The 17,885-nt window shown below is 56.8% G+C and overlaps 1 protein-coding gene across 1 annotated transcript in view; it reads right to left on the bottom strand.

Moving 5' to 3' along the window:
* The window catches only part of FAM78B (family with sequence similarity 78 member B), a gene marked incomplete at both ends in the record, with an annotated part of 53,831 nt that extends 42,002 nt beyond the window's left edge, over positions 1 to 11,829 (bottom strand). Inside the window, one exon of the mRNA XM_080699020.1 lies at positions 11,567 to 11,829. Within this exon, the coding sequence (XP_080555146.1) occupies positions 11,567 to 11,829 (263 nt within the window). The remainder of the gene's footprint in view (positions 1 to 11,566) is intronic.
* Between the last annotated feature and the right edge of the window lie 6,056 nt (positions 11,830 to 17,885).

Raw genomic sequence — 17,885 nt, 5'->3', positions numbered from 1 at the left:
GCCGCAGTACCAAGGTGGCACACCGCAGGGGCCGAGTTGGCCCAGAGCCCAGGGAGGCCCTTCCCAAGGAGGCCCCGGGGAGGGCAGGAGCGGGGCCTGGCGCAGGTGTTCAGGGGGAGGGGAGGCGACCTGAGCACAAGCGCACACGGTGCGAGGTGCCGGGGGTGCGAGGTGCCCTGGCACATCCTGGGTGTAGAACCTCTCCAGAGAGGAGGCCTGAGCGGCTCGGCCGCTGGAGGCGCACCTGGCCGCCTGCCGTCCTTCCTCCATCCCGGCCCTAAATCCCATCAAGGCAGTGAAAACTGAGGGTGCCTGGACCGTCCTCCCGCACTAAAGTGCTGTGTTAACAACAACCACAAGGGGAGAAAGAGGAAAAAGTGGAGTGATACCCAACTCCAAGCTGCAGCAGATGTGTCCGCGGGCGCCAGGCTAGCCCTCTCAGTCCCCGTCTGCCCTACGTCTTGGGCCTCTGGCTGACCCCTGCCATCAGGGGAGGGCGCCAGCCCCTTGCCATCTGCCATCTTTGACACCACTTGGATCTGGTTTCCCTGGAGCTGTCAGGAACCAGGAGGACCCCGGCCTGCTGGTGGCAGGGAGCCAGAGGCCCATGCCTGCTACCTGCACCTGGGCCGGGCAGGGGCGGAGGACAGGGTTCTGGCTTTCGGAGCACTTGGCTGATCAGCTTCTCCATGCAGCCCTTCCACCAGCCCTCCCGCCTCCTGCTGACTGTGGGCATCTCTGGGGACAGCCGCTCCTTTCTAGCTGGCTAATCATGGCGTATGGATGCCGGGAGCAGTCGGGCCTCTGCTCCTGGAACCTACATAGGAATCTCCTGGGCTGAGCTGGGTGCGCCCCACGCTGAGGGACAGCCTTCTGCTCAGGGAAGGAAGGGGTTACCTCTGCCTGAAGGGCCTGACCTCACCTCAGGAGACAGGGAGGGACAGACATGAAAAGGGCTGGTGACTGCTTACAGACCGGTGGGGGCGCCTCCATCCCTGGCCTCCAGCGAGGCCTGGTGGAGGCTATGGGCCAGAGCCCGGGTTCCCCGCCCCTGGCTCACACGCCCTTCTGTGAAGTGGGCAGCTGGGCCAGGAGACTTCCTTCCTGTACCCCGAGCCCTGCAGGAGCCAGGGCTTCTGCTGACTCCCCTGTAACTTCTCAGCCTGTCTTTCTAGCCCCTGTTGGAGTCTCTCTCTCTCTTTAGCCCCCGGCATGTGACACACACTTGTAATCCCAGCATTTGGGAGGCTGAGACAGGAGGACCCGGGTTGTGGCTGGGAGCCAGATTCCAATCCCAGGCGGCCCTGCGTACAATCCCAGGACTCTGGTCTCATTAGAATTAGAGCCTGACCGGCCAAGTGAGCCAAGCAGCAGGGAGGTGAGAAGGGCCATTTCCTCTTTACCTCTCCGTAAGGACAAAAGCAAGCCCGGTCAGTATCTTGAATGCCCTTATTTACATGCTCATTTCTTTAGCCTGAAGGAGGCAGCATCATACCCAGATGCTGGAAACAGTTTGATCTGGTTTCTAGATTCAGCTCTGCCCCCAATTATATAGGTAATATTGGGCATCCCATCCAACCCTGTAGCTCCCAGACTCTATCTCCGAGCTAGGAAACCAACTTCGGAGACAGCTCACAGGAAGTCTTCGACCCACGTAAGTGTTCAAGGCATAGTCTCATCGTGATTATCAGGAGGTTGAACAAGTCACTCACTATGGGGTGGAGTCAGACAGACCCGACTTGTCCATCACTCAGAGCACACAGGCGGCCCCATCCCTGCAAAAGGCAAGCGCTTGGCTTCCAAAGGCCAAGAACACATTCCCAACAGGATGCTGGGGCACAAAGCCCTCATCCTCCCCAAAGAACGTGGCGCTGGCTCATGGAAGTTTGGAAAACAAACGCTCAGCTAGTGAAGTCATTTAAAAGATTGTTCTTGAATGGGCCTTCCCAGCTCCTGTGAGGGTGAGGTTGGGGAGGTCGCAGCCCTTTGGAATGGGGTGTGGTTCATGAGTGGCCCCCAGGAAAGGAAGCTCTCTGGAGAACCAGATGTCTCACTCCCTCCCAGGCTCCCCACAGGTTCTGGCTCCTGGTTTCTCACAGCTCCCAGCCGTGCCTGTCTGTCCTGGCCACCTGACCAGCTGCCTGGGCCTGTCTGCCCCTCGCAAGCTGCAGGCCACTGACCGAGGATGTCTTCCTACCACCTCCCATTGGACAGACCTCTGACAGCCTCTGTGAGCCTTGGCCCGACACAGGCCTCTGGGGCCGCTGGGAAAGGTCAGGCCCTCTGGATGCAGGCAGACAAGGCCGCTCCAAGATGAGGCCAACACGGCGCCCTGGGACGGGCCATCAGCCCGCACACGGCCTCGTAGGTTTGAATCTGACAGCCTGAAGACTTCTCTCTTTGTGGTGTGCTGAACACATTTAGATGTTTCTGTCTTCCCTCTCGGGTCTTCAGGGGCCATAACGGATGTCCCCACATGCTGGCAGATGACAGGGCTCAGCGCGCAGAGCTCCCGAGGTCGGCCCCTCCCAGCCCTGGCCGGCTGACCACGTACTTGGCACAGGAGGGCACTGGGGCAGGAGGTGGGAGGCCCCACCGCAGCCTGCCAGGGCAACCTCGGGCACATTACTTATCTCGCTAGGCCTCGGCTTCTTGTCTAAGCTGGGAGCAACTGTGCCCTCAACCGGCTCCGTGGTGGCGTGAGGTTCTCTTACGCAGAGGCACAGGTGAGAAAGGGACTTGGAAAGGACGAGGTGCACTACAGGGTGGCACAGAGGACTTCAGCACTTGGTCTTGTCTGGCCCTGAGCTGGGAGTGCCACAGCTTGCCCGAGATGTACAGTGTGGCTGTGGCAGTCCCAGGGTCCTCGTCTCAGGCTCAGGGCCCCTCCTCACCAGGGCCTGGCTGACTGCCACCAAGGTGGGCTGCTTCTGCCCAGACATGAGGAAGCTGCAGGCATCGCCCCTGGGATCAGAGCGGCCGGGTCCTTGATGCTGCCTGGGCAGGGCGACCGCTGAGTGGGCTGAGGACTCCCTCCCCTCCCGACCACCCCGGCTCCAGAGGCCCCAGGCCAGCCTGTCCTCCCTTCCAGCTCCCAGTGGGACTGGGGGAGCCGGCGCATCAGGGACCCTCTGCAGCGCCCCCATGTATCTTGCCCACTGAAGCCACCAGGCAGAGCACACCCCCCATTCCCGAAGGCTGACGGAGTCACCTCTAGTGACGGGGACAGACAGCTCCGTAGTGACGGCAGGGCACAGCGTGCGAAGCTGGACAACACTCCCATCTCACTCGACTCCTAGCCCTCTAGCCCTCGTGTAGGAACCGGGACCTCACGAGAGCCTGTATACACGCAGGTGCACAGGACGGCGACTTGTTACGGGACTGTCAGATGTCATGGTCTTCAGACTCGAGCCCCTGTGCCAGGGAACCCGGCTGGATCGCCAACAGGCACAGTGACCGGCTCCAGGGGTGAGGCCCACGGCCGGGCGGGGAGCAGGGCCCATGTGGTCGACACGGGGAAGGGGAGACCTGACCCATGGACTGTGTGAGCGCCGTGGGGGCAGGGCATGTCCAGAGCCAGTGGAGTTGGGGTGCCTCTCGCTGCCAGGAGGGGTTTTGTCCCTTTCCCACTAGTCATCTACCCGAGCTGAGGGAGGCTCGCCCAAACCCAGGACCGAGGCGACTGTCTGCTGGGGCCGTGGGCCCCCTTCCCAGCGGGCCTGTGACTGTGGAAAAGCTCAGAGGCGCAGGCCCCAACCTGCAGCCTGATTGGCCAGCCTGGGGTGCCGACCCTGGCCCCCAATGAGCTCCTCGGCAGGATGGGCGGGCTCCCTGCCTCTGCTTCTGCCCTCCCGCAAAGATCACTACTGCACCAAGAGGTTCCTGTCCGCGGTCACAAAGCTCGCTTCCGAAGCGGTGAGGACACAGGCAAATCAGAGAAAAAGAAGGTAAGGTGAGCTTCTTTATTTGTATATATGTATTTTTTTGTTGTTTTTGCGGGTCTGGGGATGGAACTTAGGGGCATTTGACCTCTGAGCAACATCCCCTGCCCTATTTTTTATTCTTTATTTTGAAACCAGGTCTCACTGAATTGCAGAGGGCCTAAGTAGCTGAGGCTGTCCGCGAACCGTGATCCTCCAGGTCTCAGCCTCCCAAATGCTGGGATTACAAGCGTGTGCCACCACGCCCGGCTCTTTATTTGTATTTTGTAGAGCAAGGTCAGAGAACCTCCTTCCCGGGAAGCAGGGCAGTCCATTAGGAATACCCCGGGGAAAGGAGCTGCCTCCTGGCTGAGAGGCCTCGGGCTTCTGCAGGGGGCACAGGCAGCCCGCCCCTGCAGGCTTTCTTCTTCTTCTTTTTCCCTCCTCTTCCCTCCCAGGTCCTTGGGCGTCCCCACAGTGGACCGCTCCCTCCTGACGCACGCACGGCCCTCTTTACTGAAGTCCAGGATGACAGCTCCAGAATCATCCTTATATCCCATGATGATGGCTGGTGAGACCACCAGGCGGCCTGCCCTGTGGCTGCCTGCATGGGGACAGCCCACTGTGGGCATCTGCTGGTGGCGTGTGGGCTCCAGCCCTCGGGGGCCCTCGGCACGGTGAGGCTCTGCCTCTCCAGGAGCATGCACAGAATGCTCTGTGGCTGCTAATCTCCTGTTATTTCTCTTCTCAATGGAGCCCATAATAACCAGCTTCCTAACTGGGGCCACTTCTGTGAGGCGTTCACAGCAGGGACCGCGGCCCTGTTATTCATGACAACTTTCTGTCTCGGTAGACCAGAGTGGACGGGGAGGAGCTGGCAGCAGGAAGCTGCCTATATAGGTGCCTGCGTGGGGCCACTGAGCCACCATGTACCTCCCTGCATACGCTGGAGTCGAGAGCTGGGGCCATGCTGGCGGCAGCCATGACTCCAGGTGGAGTGATCTCAAAATCTTCAGGCTCTAAAACCTGACACTTCTTGAGCTCCGAGAAGTTCCGTGTCTGACCTCATGTGATGGGCCACAGTCAAGACGCAGGAACACTAGAATAACCACACAAACCCGCCGCAGGTGATGCGGACGTGCACGTATACATTTAACACAAAGGAATTTTGTGTTCTGACTTAGGTTCTAGTTCCAAGATATCTCATTTTATATACCTGCAAATATTCCAAAATCCACCCCCCCAAAAAAAAAACCCACGTACCCAAAAGCCTCAAATCCAAACTGCTTCTATTCCCAATCATTTTGGAAAATGGATAGTCACCATGTACTAGGCTTTCTAGTGGAGATTAATGAAGGGCTGACCTGTTCCCATGCCAGGTCAAGCTGGGACTGTGTGAAGGCAGGACACAGGGTGGGAAGGCCTGGCCTGAGTTCCCAGCTCAGCTACTGATGAGATACATGGCCGCAGGCAGGCCACCTGACCCCCTGAGCCTCAGTAAGCAAGGGCGACCACAGCCCTAGCTCTGGGACGCTGGGCCATGAGGTCCAAGTGCAGACAGCTGAGAGGTAAAGGGGACCTTTCGGATCTTGCACATCCTGCATTTCCTTCCCCTGGCCAACTGCCAATCTTCTGTGTGAACCTGGAAGCTGATGCTCTGCAGACCTGGCCCCAAAGACAGCACTGGTCCCTGCAGCCCTCAGGGCTCACCCTTCCCTGTTCCCAACCCAGCCAGAGCAGTGGATCCCAGAAACACAGCTACACGGCTGTTTGTTAACTCTGCTGTTTGCATTTTTCCTTCGCCCTCTTCCCTAACTATGGGTCTCCTCCCAGCCCTCCAGCCCCTCCAGCACTGGGCTCTGCTTTATCTCCAGTGAGCTTAATACTCTGCTGATAAGACTGTTAATCCTCCCCTCTCCTCTCTGGCCTAGGTGGAGATTAGAGGCAAAGGGTCAGGCATCTCGCTTCAAGGGCGCGAGGACACATGACAGGGAACTGGAGCCTGTTTCCCCCCAGCCTCTAAGCATCGGGGTCCCCGGTGCTTCTGGGGAGCAGCAGCCTTGCCACGCCTAGACCACGTCTGACAGATGGGGCATGGGTGGCAGTGAAGTGGCCCAGAGAGGTCCTCAAGAACACAATGGCCGAAGGAGGTATCTCTATAAGCTTCCAGGGGACAGCATGGTGCTGGAGTTAGGCTGCCTGGCCAGTGCTAGGCAGCCGCCAGAGGGCCAGGAGTCCAAGAGCGCCATGGGTCCGGCTTAGGCTTAGTACAAAAAGCTGATTTTTTTTTTTTTTTTTTTGGTGGTACTGGGGGTAGAACCCAGGGGCCTTCTACCTCCGGGCTATACTCCCAGACCTATTTTATATTTTCTTTGGAAACAGGGTCTGTCTAAGGAGCTGGGAGCCTCACTAAGTAGCTGAGGCTGGCTTTGAACCTGTGAGATCCTCCTGTCTCAGCCTCCCAAGCGCTGGGATTACAAGTGTGCGCCACCACGCCTGGCTTGAAAAGCTGAATTTGAAGGGTCAGGATCTGCTGATGAGGACACGGACTGTCTGAAGTCATAAACATGGCTCGTTTATAGAACTGTAGCACATGTTACTGAACACTTGCTATGGTCCAGAGAACAAAACGGGCACGATGCTTGCTTTCATCCTGTTTACTCTCTGCTCTATTCTTCAGAGAGCAGCACAGGGGCAAGTTGAGTTGGGATAAACTGGGTTCTTCTGGGGAAACTGGGAAAGACTGGCAGGAAGAGATTATTTTTTGAAATGCATCTCGATTTCTCAATTGTGATGAAAAGTCGCTAAGAAATTTAAGAATTTAAGGAGGGGGTGATAGCATCTATGTTTTGTTTTTATGTGTCATTCTTCCTACTCCCTGGAAAAGAGAGCAGAGGGGGAGGGAGGACAGGGGGAGGGGCTGAATTCCATCAGGAAGCCTGATGGGGCAGGCCTAGCACGGCGGCGTAGATGTGGGGTTACAGAGGTGTCTTGGGGATGGGATCACAGGTGATGATGGGTTGGACGTGTGGGAGACCTCTGAGGGGCATGCAGATGTTTTAGCTTGAGTCGCTCAGGAGGTACAGGTGTTATTTACAAAGATGGAGAAGGTGAAGGAGGTGCAGGTCGCGTGTGGGAGCTACGGTGGAGGTCAAGAATCCAGGTGGGGTCTCTTTCCCACAGCAAGGGAAATTGCAGAGACACACGTATCTATTCTCTAGGAGCTGCACTCAGAGCATCTCCTGCCACTGGCTGGACAGACTGCGCAGGGAGAGAGAAGTGGCGAGAGAAACATTCTGATAAACTGTACTGAAACAAACAGATCACAAGGGGAAAACAGCCTGGAGGCTGACTGAGGGCGTGTCAGACCCCCCCCCCCACACACACACACTGTTCAGGACAGGAATGTTGTGGAAGGGTGAGCACCTTTATAAGCATCTGTCAGCTTTGGCTACATGGACACCACAACTTCCCAAGGGCGGTTTCCTAATGGACGGAAACCAGCTTGGAATGAGGCGGTGGGAAGTCTGGGCCCCGGGGCGCAGCAGAGACAGGAATAAGCTACGACTTCCCAAAGTTTCGCCCATGTCAAAGCGCTCCAGGATGGTCACCGAGGGCCATCAGTGCTGAGCCACTGTGGCGAGTTCCCTTACACAGGGAGAAGACGGGGGACGGTCCTTTGGCCGAGGCCGGCGTCCCCGGGCCCCGCTCCCCCTCGCTCCCCCATGCAAGAGCTCTGTTCCTCGCTCAGACCTCACTCAGGAAAACTCTTGGGTGTTGAGACCCCGCATTCAAAAACACTCACCATAAGTCTCTGGCTGCACTGGGAGGCTCCTACATAGCCGAGGGGTTTAAGACACCACCTCCAGCACCCCCTAGGCAAGAAGTCTGACCTGAACCTTCCATCTTCCATCTGGTCGGAGGTTGCTGGCCAAGCCCTCCTGCAGACCCCAGCCCGGCGCTCACTGCGTTCGAGTCCTTCACAGCGGCCTGCTTAGCCTCCATGACACACCTTTCACTCTCCTATCACCAAACACCTGCTGTTTTTCCTCTGGAATCAGACCCTCGTCCTCATCTAGCAGGGTGCTCTCCATCCCTCAGACCAGCCTGAGTCTTTTCACCTCTAGAAAACCCTGCCTGAGCCGGGGATGGTGGTGCAGGCCTGTAATTCCTGTACTTGGGAGGCTGAGACAGGAGGCTCACAGGTTTGAAGTCAGCCTCAGCACTCAGTGAAACTTTAAGCAAGAAATTTAGAGAGACTTTGTTTCAAAACAAAGAATTAAAAGAAGGGGGACAGCTGGGCATGGTGGCACACACTTGTAATCCCAGCATTCGGGAGGCTGAGACAGGAGGATCGTGGTTTGCGGACAGCCTCAGTTACTTAGTGAGGCCCTTCACAACTCAGTGAGACCCTGTTTCAAAATAAAGAACAAAAAATAGGGCTGGGGGCATAGCTCAGAGGTAGAATGCCCCTGGGTTCAATCTCCAGTACCACAAATAAACTGACAGATCAAATAAAATAAAAAGAACACCTCGCCTGGTGCGGGTCCCTGGCCTCTGGGCATTCCTCCTAGGCTGCGGGATCCCCGGCTCTCTGCAGTGAGGGCGCAGGAGGCTGCCTGTGGGACCCGCGGTCTTCCCTGTGGTGCCTGCGTGTCAGAAGCACCTGGTAAAGGTTTGTTCACTGCCAGATGGTCAAGAAAAGCCAGGGGCCTTTCCTCTTTGAAAGCAGAAAGCCTGCAGCCCTGTGTCCCCGGCCGTGGACAGGCCATGCCAGGCCCGCACAGTTCGTGGCCTGGCCTCAGCCGGAACTTGAGGGCAGTCAAGGTACTGGGATTCACGGTAGAATTCAGCCATCATGGCCATCTACTGCCTCAAATGCTCTTTAAAAAGCCCCCCACCCCTCGCCTTCTTGGAAATTTTTAACACTTAAATTATAAAAGTTTGTGGTTTCTCTTACCCCTATAAAGACAATGGTTTTTTTTTGTTTGTTTGTTGTTTTTTGCCATTTTAGGCGGCTGATTTCTTCTGGTGCAATCCTCTCTTTTTAGAATACTGACAAGACAGCTTTCTTTCTTTCTTTCTTTTTTTGGTTGTGGTACTGAGGGTGGAACCCAAGAGCCTTTCTACCTCCAGGCTATACTCCCAGACCTACTTTTTATATTTTATTTGGAAACAGGGTCTCACTAAGTTGCTGAGAGCCTCCCTAAGTAGCTGAGGCTGGCTTAGAACCTGCGCGATCCTCCTGTCTCAGCCTCCCAAGCGTGGGGATTACAAGCGTGCGCCACCACGCCCGGTGAAAAGATAGCTTTCTCAGGCAAGGCCCTCACCATGTCCTGCTAGGGACAGCACACCTTAGGAGTGGAGATGGACCCCTCCGCTCAGGGGCCGGCCCAAGGCCACCCCAGACCTAGTCCAAGGGGGCAACTTTCACGCAACTCCAGTTCCCTTCGAAAGTCAGCAGTGGCCAAGTTTCTATCCTGGGGAAATTGTTTAAAAAAAATGTGCATTCCACAGAGCGAAAAAACACAGTTATTCCCAGGCGTGCCAAGTACTGTAATCTCAGTACTTGGGAGGCTGAGATGGGGATCTCAGGTTCAAGGACAGCCTCAGCAACTTAGCGTGAACTAAGGGCTGGGAATCCAGCTGAGAGGTAGAATGTCCCTGGGTTCAGACCTTAGTACCGTAGGCAGGCGGGCAAGCAGGAAGTTACACCATGGAAAGACAAGGAGACGCTGAACACAGGTCTAGAATACAGCTTATGATTCCTAGGAATTATGTTTGTTCCCCTGTACCAACAATATGAAAATCTAGGATCTTAAGTACCAAAATTGGTAGTTAAAAACAAACAAAAAACAAAACCCAAGAAAACCTCTTTCCAAGCCCTAAATGCAACAAATCCGTGGGGAAAGGTTAGGGAATTTCTTGTCTGGTTTATGCGCATGAAAACTGGTTCCAGTGTGGACACACTTTCCTCCAAATTCAAGGAAATATCACTACCATGTCTCAATTTCTCCAGGGCAAAATATATTCTATATTTCCCAGGAAGAATCGTTAGTCCGCAAGTCTATTAGTGCTTGGGATTGAGCCCAGGGGCATCCTACCTTGAGCTACAAACCGAGCCTCCTGCCCCTCTTTTGAAACAGGGTCAAGATGAGTTGCTGAGGTCCTAGCAACTTGCCAAGGCTGGCCTTGAACCTGTGTCTCAGCCTCCCAAGTACCAGGATTCCGGGCATGTGCCGCTGTACCTGGCTAGGACTGTTTATAATGTGCTCTGGATGTATTGATTCACAGGGGATTGGAGGTCCCAGGGAACCCAGGTGTGCAGTCTTGGAAACACAGTGCTGCTTCTATCCCCGCTCTCCAGGACTCCTCTCCCAAGTGCTCCCCGCTGCCTGGGAGGGCTGTTACTGTTCCTGGGCAAGGGTACCACCGCCACCACTGACCTGGGGCCTCTGTCCTGTCTCTGGCCTTCTCTGCCTTGGCGGGAAAGAGCGAATTTTGTAAAAGAAAACAAAGCCACTTTTAAGACACATGCGTTGAGATATAATGACTCCTTTGAAGGTGTGTCTTTTTAAATGGCATGATTCACCCCAAATGATATGTCCCCCACTTCTCACATCTAGCCTGCTTCCAGAAAGACAAGAACACTGCGTGCAGAGGCACACTGGAAGCTGGAGTCGCATTTCCCCACTGGGCGGGAGCTTGCCCCAGGACGGAGCTGTGTGCTTAAAGAGAGAAGTGCAAACACCGGGAAGAAATAGGAAAAGAACGCTCTGTCGAAACCCCTCTTAGCGCCTATGACTGGTGTCAACTTACACGCCCCGGTGACACGAGGACTGCGAGCTGCTGCTATAAAGGAGGCCTGACCTTTTCAAACGAGGACTCCCCACCCATATCCATGCTAAAAGGCAAGCCTCGGAGCGCTTGAGTTCCCGATATGAAATGAGGTTGAATTTCCAGAAAAAGGGACTCCCTGCAGGCTGCGGGCTAGTGAGGGTGTTCTAGACCTACACCGGGCACAGGCAGAACACAGGCCCGGACCTCCCGGCGCGGCGGTCCGCCCGCTCAGAGGGCACTTCTGGAGGCGGGCGGGGGTCCCCGAGACCTGGTCACAGAAAAGTCGGGCCGGCCGCGCCGCAGCGTTGCGCGCCCCGGAGTCCCCGCCGCAGCCGGCCCGCGCACCCACCGCTGCTGAAGAAGTTGGAGAGCTCCCAGCCGGCCGCAGGGCTCGCGGTGGGCGCCGGGGGCGCCGGCCAGCGCCAGGATTCGGAAAGTTTTGAAAAGTAAAGCCCCTCGGCGGATGAGAGGCACCCAATCCTCGCGCGCGGGCAGCACCCAGCGCGCCCAGGCCCGGCTCCCCGCGCCCCGGCGCAGGGCGCCCCGCAGGGCGGCTCGGCGGGGCAGTGCCGGCGGGGGGGGGCACCGGGGCGGGCGGCGCGGGCGCCCCGACTGCCCCTCCCGGCCGGCGCGGCTTCCCCCAGGGCGCGCGCCGCCCCGCGCCCTCCGCAGCCCTTCCCCGAGCCCCCGCCCCGGCTCCCCAGCCCTCCGTCGCCTCCTCCTCGCCCTCGGGCCGGGGCGCGGGCAGCGCCGCGGAACAAAAGCGCAGGGCGGCGGCGGCGGGGGCGCGGGCGCGGGTCGCTTACATGCCCAGGTCGCTGTAGGTGTTGAAGAACTCCATCTGGTTGCACGCCTGGATCCAGCCCACCACCCAGGTCTCGTGGCGGGGGATGGGGGGCATGGCCACGCGGGCCGACGCCTTGAAGTAGGGGGTCTTGTAGCGCAGCACGATGGGCGAGGTCTCCTCGATGCGCGTGGGGCTCGGGTCGATGGTGGCGCACACGTCGTACACCGCGATGTTCTCGCGCCGGATCCGCGCCTTGCAGGCGACGCTCTGGATGCAGCCCATCGCGGCGCGGCGCGGGGCGGCCGGGGGCGCCCGTCACGCCGGCCCGGGGGCGCGCCGCTCGCTCCCGGCCCGGCCCGGCATCGCCGCCCCCCCGGCCCGGCCCGCGGGCGTGCTGCTCGGCGGCCGGCGCCCCGGCCGAGCCCCCCGCCCCTCGCCGGGGAGGCGGCCGCATGGAGCCGGGAGGGCGGCGGCGCCCGGCGTGCGGCCCCGCGCCCGCCCGGCCCCGCCCGCCCGGCCCCGCGCCCGCCCCGCCCGGCCCCGCGCCCGCCCGCCGCCGCGCCGCCCTCCCCGCTGCGGGGCCGGGGCCGGGCCGGGCCGCCCGGGGCCGCGCGGAGGCGCGGGCCGCACGCCGTGCGTTTTGTCCCTCGCCGGCTGCCGTCCCGGCGGCGGGGCGGGGGCGTTTAAAGGGCCGGCCGCGGCGGCCACGTGGGGCGGCGGGGCGCTGTCCAGAGTCCCCGGGGAGCCGGGCCGCGGGCGCCAGGTGGCCCGGGTCCGAGCTAGGCTGGGCGCCGCGCCAGCGTCCCTCCCACCCAGGTGCTCCAGCTGGCCGGGGGGCTCTCCTGGACGCGGGCGTTGGGGCGGAGGCGGGAGCCCGGCCCCTCTCAAGGCCTGCCCGCGTCCACATCCCCGGCCCCTAGAGCAGCTCCGGCGACAAAGCCGCGGAGATGGGAGCGGCGGTGGGCTCGCCCTCCTTTGGAAAGGCTGCCTGTGTATGCCTCTGTCCGCCCCGAGACAGGTTGTGCCTAGCGCGCCACGAGCTGGATTCCAGTGCTTAGCAGGGTCCCCAGGGCCTGCTGGGTACCAGGAGAGCTGGAGGACATTTTTTTTTGGGGGGGGGTACCAGGCAGAATTGGACAGTAACTGCTTAATGACACGAATTCGGGATGCCCATGTGTAGTAACCCATCTACCCCACAGAGAGCCCCCACTTGTCTTTGCCTCTGCGGAGCGCCGCACGTGACTGGCCACAAGGAAGGCCCAAGAGTTGTCTGATGAGAGGAAAGAGGCGTCTGTCTGCAGGTGCCTGCTGGAGCCGCACCGCGGACACCGGACCTCGGGTCTGTCACTGCTGCCAAACGCGCCAACGCGGAAGGGGATTCAGCTGACCTTACGCCGCCCTCTTCCATTTATGTTTTCAAAGCCAATAGCTTCTTTTAAAGTATTTTTTCCACGACCATTGAACGTTTGCTAGACCTAGTGATCAGGGGGCGATGCTCTGACTGAGGGCCGGAGGCTGCTAAGGGGCTCTTGAGCTAGGAGAGAGGTGACGAGTAATTTAAAAATTGGTTGAGATCTAAACGTGCTCTTCGTCCTTGTTTTAACTTTTCTGACACCTCGGCTGGCTTTATAGTTAACACAAGAGCAGTGTTCCCCTTTGATGACGGGCCTCCCGTTTTATCCCGTGGTCACAGACGCCAATCACTGGGTCCTTTCGACGGCAAACACTGCCTGACTTCCTGGCAGGAGCCAGGCATTGTGCTGAGCACGAGAGGCTCAAGGGTGGACAAGAGGGAGCACAGGGATGGCTGGAAAAGATAAATCTGCTAACCACGTGTTGCCGCCACTGTGACGTGTGCCTCGTAGGAATGAGTATCTAGTGCCATGCCAGGGGGCCACTGAGAAGTTACTTATGGCTCCAGGGACACATTGACCTTTGAAATGGATCCTGGAGGGCTGGTAGAGGTTGGCCAAGAAGCGAAGGGTGAAGGGGTCCGGCAGGATGAGAGGGTGGCAGCTGCAGAACGGCAGAGTTACTGAAGGACACGTGTCACGCCCCGTGGGGAAAGGCAGCTCGCTGTCGAGGGGTCCTCAAAGTGTTATGTGTGGACCGAAGGCATCGCAGTTACCTAGGACCTGAGTCCTATCTTGCCCGTGAACCAGAGAGAGCGAGATTTACATTTTGAGGAAAAGCACGCGCTGTCTCTCTCGGCCAGCATTCTCACTCCTGTGACTCTGATGACAGCCACAAAGAGGAAGGAGAATCACTTGTGCACAGTTCTGAAACTTCAGGGGTGCAGCCCGTGTTCGGCTAGATGAAGTCTGCAGCGCTCAGGGCATGGGTGAGGGCGCGGCAGGGAGAGGGCGCATGCTCACGAGCTCTGCTTTGGCATCATGGAGGCAGGAGCAAGCCGGAGCTAGGGAAGGGGTTCAAGCATGCATGTGCGGCCCCCAAGGCCGCACCCCGTGACCCACCTCCTCCATCCACACCCACCTGCCTAGGTTACTACCCAGTAAATTCATTACAATGTATTCATCCACTGATGACATTAGAACCATCATAATTCAGTCATTTGCCCCTGAGCCTCAAAATATGAGCTCTTTAAGGGAACATTTTATCTCTGACCCATAACGGTATCAGCGAGGAGAACAGAGAGGCAGGATTTTAGACTCTTGCCAGGATGATGGTCTGGATGTGAGCGAGGGCAGTGCCGAGGGGCTGGAGAGGTCTGGCTGCATCTGGGAGCCGCTTAGGAGGCATATTTGACTTACTGGGTAACTGATGAGATGTTAGGGAAAGATCTGGGTCAACTCTGAGAAGTCCAGGTTTGGTGATCAAATATCTGTGGTTGGAAGGAGACAGAAGAAAAGCAAGTTGGGTTTGTGGGTACAGTCATGTCACATTTGAAGTGCCCAGAGGGTATTTTGGGGAGGGGCCCGAGTTTGCGTCTCGGTGGCTGTTAGGTTCTAGGAAATAGAACAGTAGAAAAGCACTCAGCTGAGGAGTTAGGCCATCTCCTTAAGTCAGATGGCAGTTTGTGGGTAAATCTCTTTCCTTTCTTCTGGGAGCACATGCTAAGCCTTCATAAATAGAAAGGGAGTGGTAACTTTCCCCAAATTATTGAAAATTCATGTAAGGGAATGGGTGTTATTTTTGAAACTTAAGACCTTGAAACATCCAGTAGATTGTCAGTAAGATATAACTCACTATGTACAGGCTGTGGCCTGTGGCTTTCTTAAAGGCTCACCCATGAGTTTGGTGAGTGTCCACATTCAGGAACGTCACCGTGACATCAATTTCCACTGTGAAATGCATAAGGAGTCCTTCCAGACTCTTAAGGGTTCTATAATTCCGGGGCCAAGGTAATTTCTAAAAATATATAAATGAATTTTGCCATTAAAAATAAACTCCTTACCTCATTACATCTTTACCTTATTAATTTCATCTTTCCCTGACCCTGCAAAGCAAAAACAAGTAATTGTGGTGTAAGAATTACAGGCTGGATGTCGATGAGAAGAACTAAGCAGTGCTGAGGCACCAGAGCTGGAGCGGGGTGTGGCCCAGCCTCCAGGTCAGCATCCCCACTGCCTGACCCAAACGGCTGGCCACACGACTCAGCAAAGGAAGATTTATTTGCTTGTAGTTTTGGAGACTTTAGGGTTCAGTCCATGTTAGGCCAGGTCTGTGGAGCTCAGAGCATGGTGGAGGGGAGCAGAGAGGGAGAGAGCCAGGGCTGCGCTGTCACACCACAGAGGCCAGAGCAAGCGAGTCAGCAACCAATGAGCTTCAAAGACAAAAAGCACAGCCCTAAGGCCACACCCCGGGACCCACCTTCTCTGGCCACACCCCGGGACCCACCTTCTCTGGCCACACCCCAGGACCCAGCTTCCCTAGCCACACCCACCTGCCTCAGTTCCCACCCAGTTAGTCCATCACAATGGATTAATCACTGAGGGGATTACAACCCTCAGGACTTAATCATGTCAACTCTGACCATAGGACATGAGGTCCTCAGGGGACAGTCCACTTCTAACCACCCGCCCACCACCAGCTCTCTGGCCTCTCAGCAGTCCTTTCCATTTGTGTCTCAGCACATCACCTTTGACAGGAGTCTTCCAGGTCCCGTGTCCTCTGATGTTCTGTTATTTTTCCAGAATGTTCAGCTGGCGAATGTCAGCGCACCCCTGCTCATTGTTCGAGTGCTCTAGTCTGCAGGCACGTGAGAATTCTGTGGGTTCTCCCCACCAAGGTGCTGGAGCTCAAACCCAGGGCCTCACACATGTGCTGCGCCACCGATCACATCTGCAGCCCCTCAGTTCCGCTTCCTCTATTAGCACCGTGCCTGCCTCCGCCAGCACCTTGGCAGTTGTTTGCTGACACATCCCCTGGGAGGCCGGTCCCTCCGCAAGCGAAGGTGCCATCATGTCCTGCGCTTGTCCCTGGCCTGGAGGAGATGCTCAAAAAACACTTGACTGACTACAAGTGTTCTCAGAATCTGATAAGACTTTAATTCCCATATCTTCCCCATAAGCCCTACAAGCTGTCTCATTACCTACAGCAAGTGCGTATTTTTATCCTGAGCCTTTGTGCACGGGGCCTCTTTGCCCTCCCACTCTTTCACAGTCTGTCTCCGTGATGTGAGGAGACGCCCTTTGTCTCAGCACCATGCACAGGCTCAGGGATCACGGGTCCTTGGCGCCAAGAACTGGGAAGCCCGGTGACCTGATGGCAGCCGTGCCCATGAGCAAGCCCTCTGGAGTCGTGCTGGGAGGGCAGCACAGACAGCCCTTTGTGTTTCCAGCTGTTGGTGCTCTTGGGCATGACAGAGCTCCTCATTCCCCGGGCGAGGGCCCTCCAGCCCACTTGCCAGGACAGCGGCCTCGGCGCCCCCTTACAATCCTCTTCTTTAGCGCCGTGTGACCCTGTGCTCCTTCTTTTCAAAAGCAGGCAATCTCTGACTTTATTTTTCCTACTGATTGATTCATGACTCAATTTGTCAAGTGTGCCTTTCAGAAACGCCAGGTCAAGAAGGCTCATTTTCTTCTTGACCTTGGCAAGGGTTTTCAGAAACTGTAGAACAGACGACCCAGAGTTGAGGACATGCCTCAGAGTCTGTTGAAAGCAGAGACAGAGTTGGTCTAAACTGGCCTGGAGACAGTTCAATGAGTCCTCTAGACCCAGGGCGCAAGATAAAGAACCAGCCCCCCCTCTGGTTGGGGACTCCGCAGACCGCCACGTCAGAGCCAGGCAACAGCTTTTTCAGGCTCAGGAGCTCAGCGTGGGGTGGGCCACGACAACGGCCTCAGCCTGTTTTGCCAAAGTCATTTAGCCCAAGATGCCCACATGTAGGACTCCATGCCGCGGCGGGCTGAATTGGAGGTCTAGACACACCCCTTGCTGCACCTGCTTTGAGATCTCCACCTTAGTTCCAGGTCCTCTCTCCAGCACTGCCCCACCCACCCGAGGTGTGTTGGAGGCAGAGTCTGGCCCACCACGGGTGGCATGCGGCACTGGGAGGGGCCTCGGGGACCGATCATTTGGGGGGCGCTGCTGTGTGCTGTGTTTACTTAGAAAACCAACACGGGCCTCCATCCAGGCTGAATAAGCATAACTGGAGGACAGAAATCCTTGAGAGCAGTTAACCACTAGAATAAGAAATTATTGTTTATTACTGCTGTAAACCATTGATTTATGGGTATAGACAAGTCCAGATCACAAGAGAGGAAGAAAGTAATACATAAGGAAGGAGAGAACTCAAGAATCTCTTGAAACTGAGTATTGTGTTTACTGGAGTGGAAACTAATTTTATCTGTATTGCTCAATAAGTCTCACATGGTGGAGGCAAAATGACATTACTATTTACACTTCTTGAGGCAGCTGGAGACGACACCCTCGGTCCTGTGGCACCGTGAGATGAGCCCATGGACAGGATGGAGAGGGACACGCTGCTTCCCCTAAAATGTTCAAAGTGCAATTGATTGTAGCTTAGAATAGGCCCAAGCTGGACCGGGGCCTTATTGGAAGTCGTGTCTCTGAGGCGTCTTTCAGGTAATCAGTGGGTTGACAATGGCGTTAACTCTTCTGGGGTGGGCTGCTCACACCACTTCTGTGCCTCGCAGTTTCCCTCTTTGTGTTTGTAATTCAAAAAGATTGTGTTCATGGCTGTCTCCAGACTCCCTTGTTTTTACCTTGGGAAACACCTTGCTGGGTACTTGGAACATAAGGTGAGAATTTGATGAGGAGTTTGAGATGAGTAAGAAGATGGCAAATGGTTCTCCCAAAGGAAAAAATATGAATTTGGGGGATGGGAAGGGACTGGAGTAAAGAAAGGATGTGGA

The sequence above is a fragment of the Muscardinus avellanarius genome (genome assembly GCF_963383645.1).
Source record: "Muscardinus avellanarius genome assembly, chromosome: 7".
Taxonomy (NCBI): Eukaryota; Metazoa; Chordata; class Mammalia; order Rodentia; family Gliridae; genus Muscardinus; species Muscardinus avellanarius.
Note: the sequence above shows the minus strand (reverse complement) of the source record. Positions and strands in the feature narration are given on the sequence as shown.